This window comes from Sus scrofa, chromosome 1 (assembly GCF_000003025.6).
Source record: "Sus scrofa isolate TJ Tabasco breed Duroc chromosome 1, Sscrofa11.1, whole genome shotgun sequence".
NCBI lineage: Eukaryota > Metazoa > Chordata > Mammalia > Artiodactyla > Suidae > Sus > Sus scrofa.
The window spans coordinates 265785588-265804846 of NC_010443.5; the positions used below are offsets into that span (position 1 = coordinate 265785588).

Consider the following 19259-nt stretch of genomic DNA (forward strand, 5'->3'; position numbering starts at 1 on the left):
GATTGATTGTTTTTTTTGCTCTTGAGCTGTATGAAAAGGATTAATTATTGAAAGCAATATAGTTTTGTTTTGTCATTTTTAGGACTGCACCTGCAGCATATAGAAGTTCCCAGGCTAGGGGTGGAATCAGAGCTGCAGCTGCCAGCCTACGCCACAGCCACAGCAATGTGGGATCTGAGCAGTGTTCTGCAAACTACACCGAAGCTCAAGGCAATGCCAGATCCTTTAATCCACTGAGTGAGGCCAAGGATGGAACCTGCATCCTCATGGATACTAGTTGGGTTCATTACTGCTCAGCCACAACAGGAACTCTCTCTTTTTTTTTTTTTTTGTCTTTGCCTTTTCTAGGGCTGCTTCCTGCAGCATATGGAAGTTCCCAGGCTAGGGGTTTAATTGGAGCTGTAGCCACTGGCCTACACCAGAGCCGCAGCAACTCGGGATCCGAGCCACGTCTGCAACCTACACCACAGCTCATGGCAATGCCAACGCTGGATCGTTAACCCACTGAGCAAGGGCAGGGATGGAACCTACAACCTAATGGTTCCTAGTTGGATTCGTTAACCACTGCACCACGATGGGAACTCCACTCTTTTTTTTTTAAACTGAAGTATAGTTGATTTACAATGTTGAGTTTGTTTCAAGTGTACAGCAAAGTGATACATATACATATATGTAAAAGAATATATATATTCAGATTATTGTCCATTATAGGTTATAAGATGCAGAATATATAGTTCCCTATGCTATACTATATGCTACACCTGTATTCTTTTTTGTTTTTGTTTTTTTTTGCTATTTAGGGCCAAACCCATGGTATATGGAGGTTCCTAGGCTAGGGGTCTAATCGGAGCTACAGCCACCAGCCACAGCCACAGCAACACCAGATCCAGGCCACGTCTGTGACCTACACCACAGCTCACGGCAATACCAGATCCTAACCCACAAGGAGTGAGGCCAGGGATCAAACCCACAACCTCATGGTTCCTAATCGGATTTGTTTCCACTGTGCCATGATGGGAACTGCATATAACCTATATTCTATAGGTTCTTGTTGTTTCTGTATTTTATATATAGTATCATATGTCTGTTAATCCCAAACTCCTAATTTATCCCTCCCCCACTTTTCCCCTTTGGTAACTGTAAGTTTGTTTTCTATGTCTGTGAGTCTATTTGTTTTGTAAACAAGTTCATTTTTATCATTTTTTTAGACTCCACATATAACTGATATCATATGAATTTGTCTTTGTCAGATTTATTCACTTAGTATGATATTCTCTGGGTCCATCCACGTTGCTGCAAATGTCATTATTTCATTCTTTTTTATAGACAAGTGATACTCCTGTGTGTGTGTGTGTGTGTGTGTGTGTGTGTGTGTGTGTGTCTGCATTTGTGTGTGTGTTTACCACATCTTCTTTATCCATTCATCTGATGATGGACACTTAGGTTGTTTCCATGTCTTGGCTTTTGTAAACAGTGCTGCTGTGAACATTGGGGTGCATGTATCTTTTCAAATTAGAGTTTTCATCTTTTATGGATATATGCCCAGGAGTGGGATTGCAGGATCATATGGTAACTCTATTTTTAATTTTTTAAGGAACTTCCACACTGTTCTTCACAGTGGCTGCAACAATTTACATTCCCACCAACAATGTAGGCGGAATCCAATATAATTTTAGTTGCTCAAGAATAAACTGAAATAGGTATCCTAAACAAATTATAATAAATTTCTCTGACAATGAATAAACAGTCATAAAAATTAGATCTCACACAATTTTTTCATGTATCAGGGTTTCCTACTATTTCCACGGACACAATTTTATTCTGTAGTTAGTTTAAAAATAAATAAAATTTATGTTATAGTTTAAATGGCACTTTCAAAAAAGATCAAAATAAACTAATAAAATATATTTACACAACCGAAACAACATTTCAAAGAGAAGGTGAAGAGTTCCCGTTGTGGCTCAGCGGTAACGAACCTGAGTAGTGTATCCATGAGGATGCAGGTTCAATCCCCGGCCCCACTTAGTGGGTTAAGGATACAACATTGCCGTGAGCTGTGGTGTAGGTCACAAATTCGGCTTGGATCTGGTGTTGCTGTGGCATAGTCTGGCAGCTGCAGCTCCGATCTGATCCCTTGCCTGGAAACTTCCACATGCAGCAGGTGTGGCCCTAAGAAAAGGGGAAAAAAAAGATGAAATAGGAGTTCCCGTCGTGGCGCAGTGGTTAAGGAATCCGACTGGGAACCATGAGGTTGCAGGTTCAATCCCTGGCCTCGCTTAGTGGGTTAAGGATCCGACGTTGCCATGAGCTGTGGTGTAGGTCACAGACTCGACTTGGATCCGGCATTGCTGTGGCTCTGGCGTAGGCCAGTGGCTACAGCTCTGATTCGACCCCTAGCCTGGGAACCTCCATATGCCACAGGAGCGGCCCTAGAAAAGGCAAAAAGACCAAAAAAAAAAAAAAAATCATTTCTATTCACTAACACATCAAAATTTGTCGTGTCTGTCTTATTTAAATATACAGGTAGAGGAGTTCCTGTCGTGGCGCAGTGGTTAACGAATCCGACTAGGAACCATGAGGTTGCGGGTTCGGTCCCTGCCCTTGCTCAGTGGGTTAAGGATCCGGCGTTGCCGTGAGCTGTGGTGTAGGTTGCAGACTCGGCTCGGATCCCGCGTTGCTGTGGCTCTGGCGTAGGCCGGTGGCTACAGCTCCGATTCGACCCCTAGCCTGGGAACCTCCATATGCCGCGGGAGCGGCCCAAGAAATAGCAACAACAACAACAACAAAAAGACAAAAAAAAAAAAAAAATAATAAAAAAAATAAAATAAAATAAATACACAGGTAGAAATGCTAGTAAATTTTGGGTCAAATACAGAGTATCTAGTTTTTGAAAAAGGAATATAACAAAAAATGTTGATATGAAATGAGGAGATGAAACATGTTGGGCATATGATGGACAAACAAGATTTTCTGAAAATGCTGAGAAAAAAATAGAGATCAAAATCAAAAGAGAAGAGAGGGTTATAGGATTTAGATTAGAAATTCAATATAAGCATTACAAGTATAAACAAGAAGGAGAATTAAGGAACAAGCAAGAAAAAAGGAAAAATGAAAGAAATGCAACAATCGATTTTAAAAAACTTTTTTTCTGATAAAGAAATGCCTAAGAATTCACCATTTGCTGAAAATTAACACAAAATGGTTCACAGACCTAAATATAAGAACTAAAACCACAAAACTCTTAGAAGAAAACATAGGAGTAAATCTTGGTGACTTCAATTTAGCCAATGATTTCTTAGATATGACACAAATGATGAAGCAGAACGACAAGTTGGACTTTGTCAAAGTTAAAAGTTTCTGGGCTTCAAAGGGCACCAACAAGAAAGTGAAGAGATAACCCATGGAATGGGAAAAAACATATTTGCAAATCATTACATCTTACAGAGGACTTTTATCCAGAATATATAGAAAACGACTACAACTCAAAAATAAAAAACTGGAGTTCTCATTGTGGCACAGCAGAAACGAATCTTTTGGGTGTGGCCCTGAAAAGCAAAAAAACCCCAAAACCACTAAATAAATCTATTTGAAAAATGATCAAAGGATTTCTTCAAAGAAGACATAAAAATGGCCAATAAGCACATAAAAAGACGCTCAACATCATGAGTCATTAGGGAAATGCAAATCAAACCCACTTCCCACACACTAGGATGACTGTCATCAAAAAGACAATAACAAGTGTGGGTGAGGATGTGGAGAAACTGGAACGCTTACACTGCTGGGAATAGAGCCTCCTTGAAAAAGTCTGCAAGTTCCTCCAAAGGTTAAACTTAGAGAACTATATGAGCAAGCAATTTCACTCATAGATAGATACCCAAGAGAACCAAAATTGCATGTCCACACAAAACCCTGTACATGAATTGTCCATAGTGGTATTACTCAAAACAGCCAAAACCTACAAAATAATTTAAATGTCCACCAACTCATGACTGGATAACTAACATGTGGTAAATCTGTACAATGGTATATTAACCTGTACAAAGGCAATAAAAGGAATACAGTAATGATACATGTTACTACATAGACAAAGGAGGTCAGAGTTATTATAACCATGTTAATGTTTTATGGGTTGAGAATAAAGTTGGGGAACCAAATGCCAGAGGGTAAGGTAGGGATTTTCATGCAAACATGCTTTTTGTTTTATTTTAGGGCTGCACTCATGGCATATGGAGGTTCCCAGGCTAGGGGTCACATTGGAACTGCAGCTGCCGGCCCAAGTCACAGCCGCAGCAATGCTGGATCCTTAATGCACTGAGCCAGGCCAGGGCTTGAACCCATGTCTTCATGGATACTAGCCAGGTTCGTTACCTCTGAGCCACAACAGGAACTCCTGGATGTCTCTTCTTTATGGTGGCAGTGAGGAAGAGAAAAAGGGAACTCTTCAGCCATGCACAAAAGGTGTGATATTGACCAAAGATGATGGCAAAGATTTCTCCATGTGCTCCTGCTGCCTGACGGTGGCCTGTGGTGAAATCTGGAAGGTCCAACATGGGCCAGAAGGCAGCTTGGGGAGGGAGGAACCCATTCCCTTCCCAGCAGTTATGCCTTGCCCAGGGCTATTCTCAAAAAAAAAACCAAACAAAACAAACAAACAAAACCACCCTCGTGGCTCAGTGGTTAACGAATCCGACTAGGAACCATGAGGTTGTGGGTTCGATCCCTGGCTTTGCTCAGTGGGTTGAGGATCCTGCGTTGCCGTGAGCTGTGGTATAGGTTGCAGACTTGGCTTGGATCCCACGGTGCTGTGGCTGTGGCGTAGGCCAGCGGCTACAGCTCCAATTAGACCCCTAGCCTGGGAACCTAGTCGCGGGAGTGGCCCTAGAAAAGGCAAAAAAAAAAAAAAAAAAGACAAAAATTTGATGGGTCCTCAGTCTCCAGCCCCAGTCATGGCCAAACATAGAAACATGCACCAGGAGGATAGGGACCAGCCCACGTGCCTGGCTTTCCAACTCTTTAAATTTACCATCCCTTTAACTTTTTTATTTGCCTAAATAAACACGCACATGGAGATACGTGGGAAATTTGCTTAACCGATATGGTAAATCTGAGGCTAGAAGTGAGTAGACTATGGCCCTGGGTTTGTATTTTTATAAATTCCTCACAGATTATTTGAGGACAGGGGCTGTTAGTTTTATTTTCAAATTATCTACACCCAATATACAATGTGGCACATACTAGGGGCCAAAGGACTGTTGAATAAACAGGATAAGAAAGGAGAACAAACAAAAAAAGTCTAAGTAAGCAATTTTAAAGTTTTACAACATTATAGGGAAAAAAAAAAAAAAGGACTTAAAACCCTGGCTCACTGGGGTAGATTTTTGAATTACAATAGTGAAAGATAACAATTCTTTAATCCACAAAGCCAAAGAAAAATTTATGTCAAAGATTTCTTCTGCAGGAGTTCGAGTCATGGCTCAGTGGTGACGAAGCAGACTAGTATCCATGAGGATGTGGGTTCGATCCGTGGCCTCGCTCAGTGGGTTAAGGATCCAGCACTGCCCTGAACCATGCTGTAGGTCATGGATATGGCTCAGATCCCGAATTGGTGTGGCTGCGGCTGCAGCTGGCAGCTGCAGCTCTGAGTCAACCCAAGCCTGGGAACTTTCATGTGCTGTGAGTTGGGCCCTAAAAAGCAAAGCAAAAAAAAATCTCTTCTGAAGCACAAGACAGAAGCAGCAGAGTGTAGGAGTTCAGAACCCTGTCTTTAGAATCCTTCACTTAACAAATGTTTATTAAGTGCCTGTAACGTGCAAGACCCTGGCGTAGGTCCTAGAAAAACAATGACAATCAGGGTCCTGCTCCTGGAGACCTTTCCTAAGAAGATACCATATGCAATTAAGCATGATAACTTGAGATGATGAGTTATATAAAGAAAATTAAATGAAAATAGAGATTTAAAAAAGTGTCTAAAAGCATACTTTTAAATAGAGTGGTTGTGTAAGATTCATTTGATGACCCTGTATTATCTTTATCATTATAAATTTTTTTTTGTCTTTTGTATTTTTAGAGCCGCACTCTCGAAATATGGAAGTTCCCAGGCTAGGGGTCGAATAGATGTAGCTGCTGGCCTACACCACAGCCACAGCAATGCCAGATCCGAGCCGCGTCTGTGACCTACACCACAGCTCATGGCAACGCTGGATACTTAACCCACTGAGCGAGGCCAGGGATCTAACCCGCAGCCTCATGGTTCCTAGTCGGGTTCGTTAACCACTGAGCCATGACAGGAACTCCTAGAAATTTTTAAAAGATACATTAACTTTAAAATAAACTCTGCCAAAAAAAATAATAAAAATAAAAATAAAATAAAATAAACTCTGCCCAGTACTGTTCCGAACTTAAGGATGTATATAGTAGTTACAAAATATGTGAAAAAAAAAAAGATTTCATTTTTACCCAGAAATAAACTATAAAGTTTACACTCACTAATGCAACATTGTAAATCAACTACACTTCAATAAAAAAAAATTTAAATAAATAAAATAAAAACAACTCACTAACTTTACAATTATTCATCCCTATATAAAATTTCAAAAATAGAAGTTCCCGTCGTGGGGCAGCAGAAACAAATCCAACTGGGAACCATGAGGTTGTGGGTTCGATCTCTGGCCTCACTCAGTGGGTTAAGGATCCAGCATTGCAGTGAGCTGTGATGTAGGCTGGTGGCTGTAGCTCCGATTAGACCCCTAGCATGGGAACCTCCACATGCCTTGGGTACAGCCCTAAAAAGCATTTAAAAAAATTTTTTTTTTCAAAAATAAAACTTATTTATTCTCAGTATTTTACCAATTTTTTTATGGCTGGATCTAAAGTAATGACGCTTTAAGTCAGAAGCAAGTCAATATCCTAAGAATCTCATGAACTGAAACATGGCTAAGCCATTTAAATACAAAATTATTTACCCACCACACACAAGAATACACAATCGAAGACACATTTTGCCAAAAGTGCATATAGCTTCTGCTACAAGTCAGGGCACGTCCAACTAAAGCTAAAATTACAGTGTCTAGAACACTCCATCAGTACTTTAGTCAACAGAGGCTTTACCCTAAGAAAAAGAAGCAAAGATTAAAAGAAATAAGCAAATAAACAAGTATACAAAAGGTGCAACATGGAGTTTCCATTGTGGCGCAGTGGTTAACGAATCTGACTAGAAACCACGACGTTGCAGGTTTGATCTCTGGCCTTGCTCAGTGGGCTAAGGATCTGGCGTTGCCGTGAGCTGTGATGTGGGTTGTAGATGCGGCTCAGATCCCGCATTGCTGTGGCTCTGGCATAGGCCGGTGGCTGCAGCTCTGATTAGACCCCTAGCCTGGGAACCTCCATATGCCGCGGGAGCAGCCCTAGAAAAGGCAAAAAGACAAAACAACAGCAACAACAACGACGATGACAACAACAACAACAAAAAGGTGCAACAGAAGAGAGGCCCTGGGCTCACTTGCATGTGCACCCTGGGCTCCTTAATCCCCGATCTTGCAGTGTGAAATCAGATGTAAAACAGGGGTGACATGGAGTAAGGATCCCAAACCTCCAACAAAATATCTCCTTCGTCTTGAATAAAACAATATAAGCTATCCTCCTCTCTTAGTGTGTTTTCATCTGAGAATGACGAAACAGGGTAAAAAAACAAAAGCACAATCATTCCTAGTACAGACATTTACATAACACTCTCTCCATAACCTTTCCTTTATATAACACTCTACCCATAACCACACATCAGCCAAGATACAGAACTAGAGAAAAGTTTAAGCCATCAAGCATCCACTAACCTTAACCCATTGAACAGTTGCTTAGACTTATCCAGAAGATAACAAAAATCTGTAACTGTTTTCCTCTCTCCCTGTGGGATGTCATCTTCGGCACCTCCAGAGGACATGATTTCCTTAAGAGCAAACTCGGTCCTGTAAGAAAACATGTGTCCGTTTACCAAGTAGACGAAATACAAAAAGAAGCATACCTTAGTTATACCATCTGATAGCATTTCTATTTCTTTTCTTATTGAATCTTGAAAATTGAAGTAATGTTGATTTACAATGTTGTGTTATTTTCAGATATACAGCAAAGTGATTCAATTTTATATGTATATATAAAAGAATATATACATGTATATACTTTTTCAGATTCTTTTCCCTTATGGGTTATTACAAAATACTGAGTATAGTTCCCCATGCTATACAATAGGTCCTTGTTAGTTACCTATTTTATATATTAGTGTGTATATATGAATCCCAAATTCCTTATTTATCCTTCTCCCCTCCATCATTTAAGAGAGAGAAATCTTCTGATTACAATCAGGAGTTCCCATCGTGGCGCAGAAGAAAAGAATCTGATAGGAACCATGAGGCTGCGGGTTTGATCCCTGGCCTCGATCAGTGGGTTAAGGATCCGGCGTTGCTGTGGCTGTGGTGTAGGTCAGCAGCTGTAGCTCCAATTAGACCCCTAGCCTGGGAACCTCCATATGCTGCAGGTGTGGCCCTAAAAAGCAAAAAAAAAAAAAAAAAAAGAAAAAGAAAAAAAGAAATCTCTTGATTACAATCAAATCATCAAATTAATTTAAGTATCAGTCTGGGAGAATAGATAATCTCATGCTGTGCATAGAAATGAAAATTGGTACACTCATATTAGAAAGCAACTTTAATAAAATAATAGTCTTTGATCCAATAGATATTATCTGAATGCCTATTATGGTCTGGCACTCCTCTACATGATTAAGAAATAAAAATGTTGATCCTTTTAACCTATTTATCTTTTTGATCCATTCTGTATATCCATCCTGAAAAATGATCCTACAAATAGAAAGCCCTTTGTGCATAAAGATATTTATTTAAGTATCATAATATTTAAAAGCTGTTAAGAACCTAAAAAAAAAAAAAAAAGAAAATTGCTAAGTAATTCATAGAACACTAATGACTACACTTATACTTAAGGTGATAAGGCAGTAATATGGGCACACTTCACTGTAAGAGCAATATAAAAACCAAAGACATTGGAGTTCCTGTTGTGGCTAAGAAGGTTAAGAATCCGACTAGTACCCATGAGGATGTGAGTTCGATCCCTGGACTTGCTCAGTGGGTTAAGGATCCAGCGTTGCCACAGGGTGCAGTGTAAATTGCAGATGCGGCTCGTATCTGGCGCTGCTGTGGCTGTGGTGGAGGCCGACAGCTGCAGCTCCTATTCAGCCCCCGGGAACTTCCATATGCTGCAGGTACGGCTCTAGAAAGAAAAAAACAAAAAAACCACAGACACAGAGGTTCCTCTGTGGTGCAGCAGGTTAAGGATCCCATATGGCTGAAGCTGTAGTACAGGCTGCAACTATGGTGCAGGTTCGATCCCTGGCCCAGAAATTTCTAATGCCATAGCACAGCCAAAGAAAAAGATTAAAAAAACCAAACAAACCACACATACACACACGTACATATATTTATTATTAAATCCAAACTATCTTCTTATGTAATCAATCACGTTAGCCATTTTAAAAATAGCAAGTAGTATATATACTACTATATAATATATATAGTGTGAACCTATATTAAAGAAAAAAAATTCATTTATGTTCACACACAGATAGAAATCCTGGGACAGAAGTTCCCACTGTGGCTCAGCAGGTTATGAACCCGACTAATATCGAGGAGGATGCAGGCTTGATCCCTGGCCTTGCTCAGTGGGTTAAAGATCCAGCATTGCCACAGATACAGCATAGGTCGCAGATGCGACTTGGATCTGGAGTGGCTTTGGCCGTGGTGTAGGCCAGCAGCTGCTGCTCCAATTCAACCCCTAGCCTGGGAAGTATGCTGCAGGTGCAGCCCTAAAAAGCCAAAAAAATAAAATAAAAATGAAAAAGAAAGAAATCCCTGGGACAACATAGGGAAATTCAGTCCCAGTGAAAAAATAGGCAGAGCAGGCAAGGACCAGACACCAGAGATGTGAGTTAGCGTGTGGCATAGTTATTCTGACAAATTTTTTTTCTCTCCAACTCTGTCTTAAACAGACAATTGCAATTGCAAGGCAGGAAATCTGTCAGCAAGCTTGGAACTGTCAAGGGGCCTCAGGATAACATGTGGGTGGCACTGAAGTGGTTTACAAACGCACACGGTTTACACCACACACGGTCAGTACAGGGTGGTCCCTACATGTTCACAAGTTTCTTCCTCGCACCACCTCTTTCCACATGCCACAGACCAGGTGTTTTTAACTAAAGGAAACAGACCTTGAAAAGTGCAGAGTCTGGGAAGAGATTCTACACTGCGATGAACCTGGGCAAGTCCTCTCCCCACTTGGCGTTCATTTGTTCATTCTTTAAACTCAGAAGGAAAGGCACAAACTAGGCACAAACTGAACTTTCTCTACCCACCCCCCGCCCCGCACCTCATGAGCCAAGGTGGCTAATAATATCCCCAGGACAAAGGGGTGCATAGAAGAAAAACAAAATAAAAGTTCAAAATAAACAAACTCAATAAGAAAGGATATTAGATATAAAACAGCAAGAAGGAGTTCCCATCATAGCGCAGTGGAAATGAGTCCAACTAGGAACCATGATGTTCTGGGTTCGATCTCTAGTCTTGCTCAGTGGATCCGGCGTTGTGGTGAGCTGTGGTGTAGGTTGCAGATGCAACTCGGATCTGGCTTGGCTGTGGCTATGGTGTAGGCCAGTAGCTGTAGCTCTAATTAGAACCCTAGCCTGGGAACCTCCATATGCCGCAGGAGCGGCCCAAGAAAAGGCAAAAAGACAAAATAAATAAATAAATAAAATAAAATAAAATAAAATATTGTGTTGAGGGAAATAACAATATTTTATTTTATTTTATTTTATTTTTAAGGCCGCACCCACGGCACATGGAGGTTCCCAGGCTAGGGTTCTAATCAGAGCTACAGCTGCTGGCCTACACCACAGCCACAGCTAAGCCAGATCCGACTGCAACTGTGACATAACAATAAAAAATAAATTAAAAATAAATACATAAATAAATTTAGTAAACTTAAAATGTTAAAAATAAAGCAAAATAGGAAGAAAACATACTGAAGCAAATAAAAAATACTGCGTATGGGAGTTCCCATTGTGACTCAATGGAAACGAATCCAATTAGTATCCACAAGGATGTAATTTTGATCTCTGGCCCTGCTCGGTGGGTTAAGGATCTGGCTTTGCTATAAGCTCTGTTGTAGGTTGCAGCTTGCATCTGGCATCGCTGTGGCTGTGGTATAGGCCAACAGCTGTAGCTATGATTCGACCCCTAGCCTGGGAACTCCCATACGCTGCACCTGCAGCCGTAAAAAATGAAAAAATACTAAGAATGAAAAATACAATCACTGAAATAAACTTAATAGATGGAGAGATTGTAGAGCAGAAAGGATACAGCTGAACAAACTAATAAGCTAAATTATCAGGTTTAAGGTCCTCTGGCAAAAGACATGAGGAAGAGATATAATACATAAAGAAAATTCAAGAGATACGGCAGAGAGAAATGAAGGAAATCAACATCCACATCAAAGTAGAAACAGAAGAAAAGAAAAAAGTATGTGAAGGTGACAAAATACTTGTAGAAACAAACTTCCATAAATTTCCCAGTATTAGAGAAAACATAAGACCTCAAACTAAAAAGACTCAAAGAAAGTTTTTTTTTTTTTTAAAGAAAGAAAATACAAAGAAAAATCCCACAGCTAGAAACATTAAAGTGAAACTGAAGAATCCAGAGGAGTTCCCACCGTGGCGCAGCGGAAACGAATCCGACTAGGAATCACGAGGTTGCAGGTTCGATCCCTGCCCTTGCTCAGTGGGTTAGGATCCAGCGTTGCTGTGAGCTGTGGTGTAGGTCGCAGATGCGGCTCAGATCCTGTGTTGCTGTGGCTCTGGTGTAGGCCGGCGGCTAAAGCTCCAATTGGACCCCTAGCCTGGGAACCTCCATATGCCACGGGAGCGGCCCAAGTATGTGAAGGTAACAAAATACTTGTAGAAAAAAGACAAAAAAAAAAAATACGAAAAGGGATAAGGTCAGAATGAACACGGTGGATTGAAACTGGAAGTATGGCTAATGAATTTTAAAAAACAGAGACATAAATGTGGGGGGGGGGTTGTAACAGCACATACATACTCTCCAGGTCTGAACAGCTGTCCAATGAGAGGGCCTGGGATCACTGACCACCTCCCCCACTCAATAGTACAGACATACTGAGCACCCAAATCTTGTCTTTTAACACCACTCTCCAATAGAGGGAACCAGAGCTCCTTGGAGAATTGTAACAGGCTAATAGCCCTGAGGCAGAAAAGGTACAAGATGCATCTGGAATATCTGTGCCAGAGAGCAACAACGTGCTCAAAGAATGAAAGGGGCAAATCAAAAATACATAGGGCCTCAGTGATTATCAACAGATGAATGATAAAGAAAATGTGGTATATGTACATAGTAGAATATTATTCAGCCATTAAAAAGCCTTTCAGCTGGGGCTGCTGCTGTGGCATAGGTTAGATCTCTGGCCTGGGAATTTCCATATGCAGCAAAAAGGGGGAGTCCTGCTATTTAGACCAGCATGGATGGAACTTGAGGGCATTATCTTAAGTGAAATAAATCACACCGTAGGATCTTACTTATATGTGGAATCTCATAGAAAAAAACCAAACTCACAGAAACAGAGAACAGACTGATTACCTGAGGTAGGGGTGAGGAGGGACAGAAAACAGTGAAAGTTGTCAAAAGATACAAACCTCAAGTGATAAAATAAATAAGCTCTGGAAATGTGATGTTGAGCATCGTGACTACAGCTAACAATACTGTATTGTATACCCGAAAACTGCTAAGAAAGTAGATCTTAAAGCGCTCATCACAAGAAAACAAATTGGCAACTGTGTGAGATGATATTATTATCTAGACTTACCGTGGTTATCATTTTGCAATATTTAATATGTCAAAGCATTATGTGTATACCTTAAACTGATAGGATGTCATATGTCAATGATATCTCAAAAAATTAGAATACATAAATAAAAAAATCAAGGATACAAAAAAGGACATGGGATCTAGCTTGAAGGAGCTCCCACTGGCCAGACTGGGGATAATTTCAATATCAAAATAAACCATGACAGTAATGAATTATAACCTCCTAAAGAAAATAAGAAATAATAAAGCAATACTGATATAAATGAATGAATAAATGTAAAGTCTGAGGGTGAATGGGACAGTTCCAGAGCACTGCTCACAAAATACACACTAATTCCAAAAGGAAAAAGTAACATCACAGCAATGAAATCGGACAGACGTCCCCTTGATTAAGTGATCAAAGTGAACATCATTCATATAAAGACAAATCAGAATCTTGTATCACCAGTTAGCGCAAGTGATTTTCCTGCCAAAGACCCATAATTTAAATCTAATCATGAGGAAACAGACAAAACCAAATTGGGAGAGATAGCCTACAAAATAACCAAGCTGTAATCTCCAAAAGTGTCAAAGACGTTCCTCCGAAGGAAAGGAAGACTGCGGTGCGATGCCTGATTCTGAACTGGATCTTTCTGCTGTAAAGGATATTGTTAGGACAAATGGTAAAGTCTGAATGGGATCTGAGAACTAGATGGCAGTAATACATCAATATTATTTAGAAAAAAAACATGAAACCTTGCCAGTAACAAACCAAAACATCCTAAAATAACAAAGTTAGCACATTAAAAATACACTGCTCAGCAACCTGAATGTCCCTCAACAGATGAATGGATAAGGATGTGATACTTAGATACCACGGATTACTACAATAAAAAGAATGAAATACTGACGTTTGCAGCAACATGGCTGGACCTAGAGATTATCACACTAAGTGAAGTAAGTCAGACAGAGAAGGACAAATACCATATGACATCAGCTATATTCAGAATCTGAAATATGACACAAGCTTAATTATAAAACAGAAGCAGACTCACAGACATAGAAAACAAACATGGTTACCAAAGAGGAAAGGGAGTAGAGGAGAGAGAAATTAGGAGTATGAGATTATATACAATAGATAAACAACAAGGTCTTACTGTACAGCACAAGGCACTATATTTACTATCTTGTAGCAATAATCTATAATGGAAAAGAATCTGGAAGGAAAATATGTAGCTGAATCACTTTGCTTATACACCTAAAACGGACACAACATTGTAAATCAACTGTACTTCAATTAAAAAATAAATAAATAGTAAAAAGAGGAAGTATGAAATTTTTAAAAGGTGAAAAACAAAGTGATGGGCATACAAAAAATACACAGAGAGTTCCTGTGGTAGCGCAGTGGTTAACGAATCTGACTGGGAACCATGAGGTTGCGGGGTTCAGTGCCTGATCTTGCTCAGTGGGTTGACGATCCGGTGTTGCCGTGAGCTGTGATGTAGGTCGCAGACGCGGCTCGGATCCTGTGCTGCTGTGGCTCTGGCGTAGGCCGTCGGCTATAGCTGCAATTCGACCCCTAGCCTGGGAGCCTCCATGTGCGGCGGGAGCGGCCCAAAAAATGGCAAAAAGACAGAAAAAAAATATATATATATAGTAATGACTGGAGTTGAGTGTGTCCTAGAACCAGCGTCTTTGCTAGGGGCAGTGTAAATTGGTGCAGACCTTTGAGACTCACAGTGGATACTGAGCAACACGTACATTCTTTCATTAGACTCAGCAATTACATCCCTGGAAGCTTTTCTTAAGGAACATATTAACCATCATTACTGATAAATTACTCATAACTGGTAAAGAACTGCTGGCCCGTCTCACCCACCACTCACACGATTACCTATTCTCCAACCACACTGAGACACGTACAAGTCTCTGAACCAGTCCTGCTCATACAACATTACAATTTGGCCTATGCTGTTCACCTGGAGACTTGTATGCATATTTCAAGATATTATTCAAATGGCATCTTTTCAGTAAAACCTTTCTTGAAAAATCTAATCTCTCGCTGGCACTTAACATATTATCAGGTCAGCATTTCCGTAAAATGTTATACATATAAAAATTGATGGTTAAAAAAAAAGTTTGTTTCACCCTCCAGACCTACACTGTCCAAAACTGGAGTCACTGGCTACATGCGGCTTCTTAGCCCTTGAAACATGGCTACTCTAAGTTGAGAGGTGTTGTAAATGCAAAATACATCAAAATTAGAAAACTTAGTATGAAAACAAGGGATATAAAAATCTCATTAATTTTTATATTGTGACATGTCTAAATAACAATATTTTGGTTATTCAATAAAATATACTATTAAAATTAATTTCATCTATTTCTCTTTAATGTGATTATATTTCCATCTAATAGATATAAAACTGTCAATATTCATAGATAATACAAACTTCTCCATTGAAATTTCAAAAGAACGTAGAGATTAAGTATTAGAATTAATCAGTGAGTTTAGCAAAGTTACGGGATATGATGTGAATTATAAAAAGCCCAACCATATTTCTAGCCCCAAGAACAAATAATTAGAAGTGAAACTTTAAATAAAGAAAAATTATATCATTTATAAGAGCATCAAACAAAAACAAGTAATTAGAAATAAACATAATGCAAATGTGGAAGATCTCATCACAGAAAACTGTGAAACTCTGAGAGGTAAAAATTAAAGAAGATTTAATAGAAAAGTAAGAATATGGAGTTCCCATTGTGGCGCAATGGTTAACGAATCCGACTAGGAACCATGAGGTTGCGGGTTCGGTCCCTGCCCTTGCTCAGTGGGTTAACGATCCGGCGTTGCCGTGAGCTGTGGTGTAGGTTGCAGACACGGCTCGGATCCTGCGTTGCTGTGGCTCTGGCATAGGCCGGTGGCTACAGCTCCGATTGGACCCCTAGCCTGGGAACCTCCATATGCCGCGGGAGCAGCCCAAGAAATAGCAACAACAACAACAACAACAACAAAAGACAAAAAGACAAAAAAAGAATATGCCATGCTTTTTTATTTTTTATTTTTTGGTCTTTTTTGCCTTTTCCAGGGCTGCTCCCGCGGCATATGGACGTTCCCAGGCTAGAGGTCGAATCGGAGCTGTAGCCACCAGTCTACGCCAGAGCCACAGCAACGCGGGATCCGAGCCACGTCTGCAACCTACACCACAGCTCACGGCAACACCGGATCCTTAACCCACCGAGTGAGGCCAGGGATCAAACCCGCGACCTCGTAGTTCCTAGTCGGATTCATTAACCACTGCGCCAGGACGGGAACTCCAGAACATGCCATGCTTTTTAACTCAAAAGTTTCAAAATTATAAAGACATCAATTCTCCCTAAATTGACCTATAGATTTAATGCAGTACTAATCAAAATCTTAAGTTTGTGATAAAGGAAAAACTGGCTCTATAATTTATATGGGAATACCAAGAGCCAAAAGCAGCTAAAATAACCTTAAAGAATAACAAGATGGAAGGGCTTATTCCACTGGATTTCGAGACTTCTGTAAAGCTGCAGGGCTGAAGGCTGTGGTATTGGTGCAGGAAGAGAAAAACAGATCAATACAACAGAACAGAGAGTTGAGAAATGATCCACATGTACGGGGATCCTTGATATGTAACAAAGGTGGTAGTGAGGCAACCAGAAAAAATAGTTTATTTAAAAAAAGAAAGAAAGGGGAAATAGCAACAACAACAACAACAACAACAACAACAACAACAAAAAAGACAAAAAAAAAAAAAAGAAAGAAAGGGGAAAAGAGCTAGTGCTGGGTCAACTGGATATCTAAATTAGAAGAAAAACCATGAATCTTGACTCCGACCTACATCATACACAAATGTAAATTCTAGGTAGACTGTGGATATAAACATAAAAGGTAAAACAAAATAGTTACGTTATGATAATATAAGGCTATCCCTATGACCATGGGGTAAAAAAAGATTTCTTAAACAGATTACCAAGAAAAATTGGATAGTTTTAAAAATCAAATACACAGTGTGTTCATCAAAAAACACCATTAAGGAGTTCCTGTTGTGGTTCAGTGGGTTGAGGAAGTGGGTTTGATCCTTGGCCTCTCTCAGTGCGTTAAGGATCCAGTGTTGCCATGAGCTGCAGGGTAGGTCACAGATGTGGCTAAGATCCCACATTGCTGTGGCCGTGGCGCAGGCCAGCAGCTGCAGCTCTGATTCAACCCCTAGCCCAGGAACTTCCATATGCTGCAGGTGGGGCCGTTAAGAAAAAAAAAAAAAAAAAAAAAGATACCATTAAGAGAGTGAAAAGACAAGCCACAGAGGAAAGGAAGTTATTCGCAATATATATTTGACAAAGGGTTTTTAACCAAAATAATAACTGAAGAACCTCTACAAGTCAGTAAGAAAAGGCAATCAAATAGTCCAACAAAAAAAGGAGAGGGTGAGGGTGAGCAAAAGCCTTGAGCATACGTTTCACAAAAGGGGATGACCAAATGAAAGGGTGGTGACTTTCATTAGTCATCAGAGAAGTGTAAGTTAAAGTTAAAATGACAGATCTACCAGAATGTCTCAAATGTTTTTTAAAAACCTGATAACCCCATGTGTTGAAAGAAATGTGCAGCAATAGAAACTACTAAAAAAAGATTTAGCAATATCTACTAATGTATACGCAGCCACTAGGAATATACCAACAGATATGCACTGGGTATGCACCAAAAGACATTAACATGAATGTTCATAGAAGTAAAATCTGTAACTACCAAAATCTGGAATCAAGTATCTATCAATAGTGAAATAGATAAATAAGTGGAATATTATAGTGTAATGAAAATGAACCCACTACAGCTACCTGCAATACCATGGATGAACCCAGCACACTGTTGAGTGAAAGTAGGAAAACCCAAAAGAATACATAAGGTACAAAACAAATAAAAACTAAACTATGGTAATTGACAAACTGATCAAGATAATGGTTCCTTTTAGGGAGGAAGCAGGAAATAAGAGGAATGCTAGAAATATTTCATTTCTTGACCTGGAGTTAACACTGTGAAAATTCATTGAGCTACACAGTTATTATGTGAAGAGAAAGAAGAGGGAAGATGAACATCTGACTCACGTGGTTTTACAAATAAGTTTTGCCACTGAAAAAAACAGGTAACTTCCCTTCCAACATTCATTTTAATGTATACTTCCCTTCCGACATTCATTATAATGAGCTAACTTAACCCTGACACCAAAGGGAAGGACAATATAAAGAAGCAAAATTACAAGCCAAGCTCCATATTATACAAACAGTTGTCATGGCCTCAAATGCTTATAGTATTAATAGATCATGGATAATTGAAACTTTAATATAAAACTGTGAATACAATTTCACAAATGCAATTTCACTGGTTTCCTTAAAAATAAATGGTAGATTAAGACATGAATGAAATACATATATCTATCAATTATGTGGGGAAAAATACATTTGATCATGTACAAACAAGGCTGGTTCTATAGACATTTATGGAAAGCATGTATGTAACCATACCACATGGGTAACAATAAAAGTGGAGACAAAGAGGAGTTCCCTCTGTGGCACAGAGATCAGAAGCATCTCTGGAGCACCAGAAGATGGGTTCAATCCCCAGCCTGGCTCAGTGGGTTGAGGATCTGGCATTGCCACAGCCGTGGCGTGCTTGCAGCTGCAGCTGGGATCTGATCCTTGGCCAGGGAACTCCGTATGTCACAGGGCAGCCAAAAAAAGTAGAGACAAAGAAAAAAAGACATACTTTGTTGAGGGTTGAATTGCATCTCCCCCAGCCAAAAAAGTATGTTGAAGTCCTTACCCCTTGTACCTCTCAGTGCGAGCTTATTTGGAAATAGTGTGTTTGTAGATAGAATTAAGATGTAAGTTAACACGAAATCATATTCCAACAGAGTGAGTCTGAACTCCAGTATGACCGGTGTCCTTATAAGCTGAGGAAAAGAGACACAGAGACAAACACCCACAGAGAGGAGAATGCCATGTGAAGACAGAGGGAAGACAGCCAAACGAAGAAAGAGACAGAGATTGGAGCTCTTCGTAGCTACAAGCCAAGGAACGCCGAAGAACCACCAGAAGCTAAGCAAAAGGCACAGGACCAATCTTGCCAACACTTTGATGGCTGTATGGTCTCCTGTGTGTGAGAGCACAAATTTCTGCTGTTTTAAGCCACCCAGTTTGTGGTAATTTATTACAGCAGCCCAAGGACACACAATTGTACATATACCAACGTCTGTATAGGACAGAGTCCTAACACTTTACAAAATGGGCACATGAGCAAAAGAGCACCGAATGCAGACGACTGCTCAA

At 40.0% G+C, this 19259-nt stretch overlaps 1 protein-coding gene across 2 annotated transcripts in view; it reads right to left on the reverse strand.

Annotated features, from left to right (window-relative positions):
- The window catches only part of SCAI (suppressor of cancer cell invasion), a 156456-nt gene that overhangs the window by 74944 nt on the left and 62253 nt on the right, over window positions 1-19259 (reverse strand). For both annotated transcript variants that reach the window (XM_021068616.1, XM_003122166.6), the window contains exon 3: window positions 7830-7961. In XM_021068616.1, the coding sequence (XP_020924275.1) occupies window positions 7830-7961 (132 nt within the window). The remainder of the gene's footprint in view (window positions 1-7829; window positions 7962-19259) is intronic.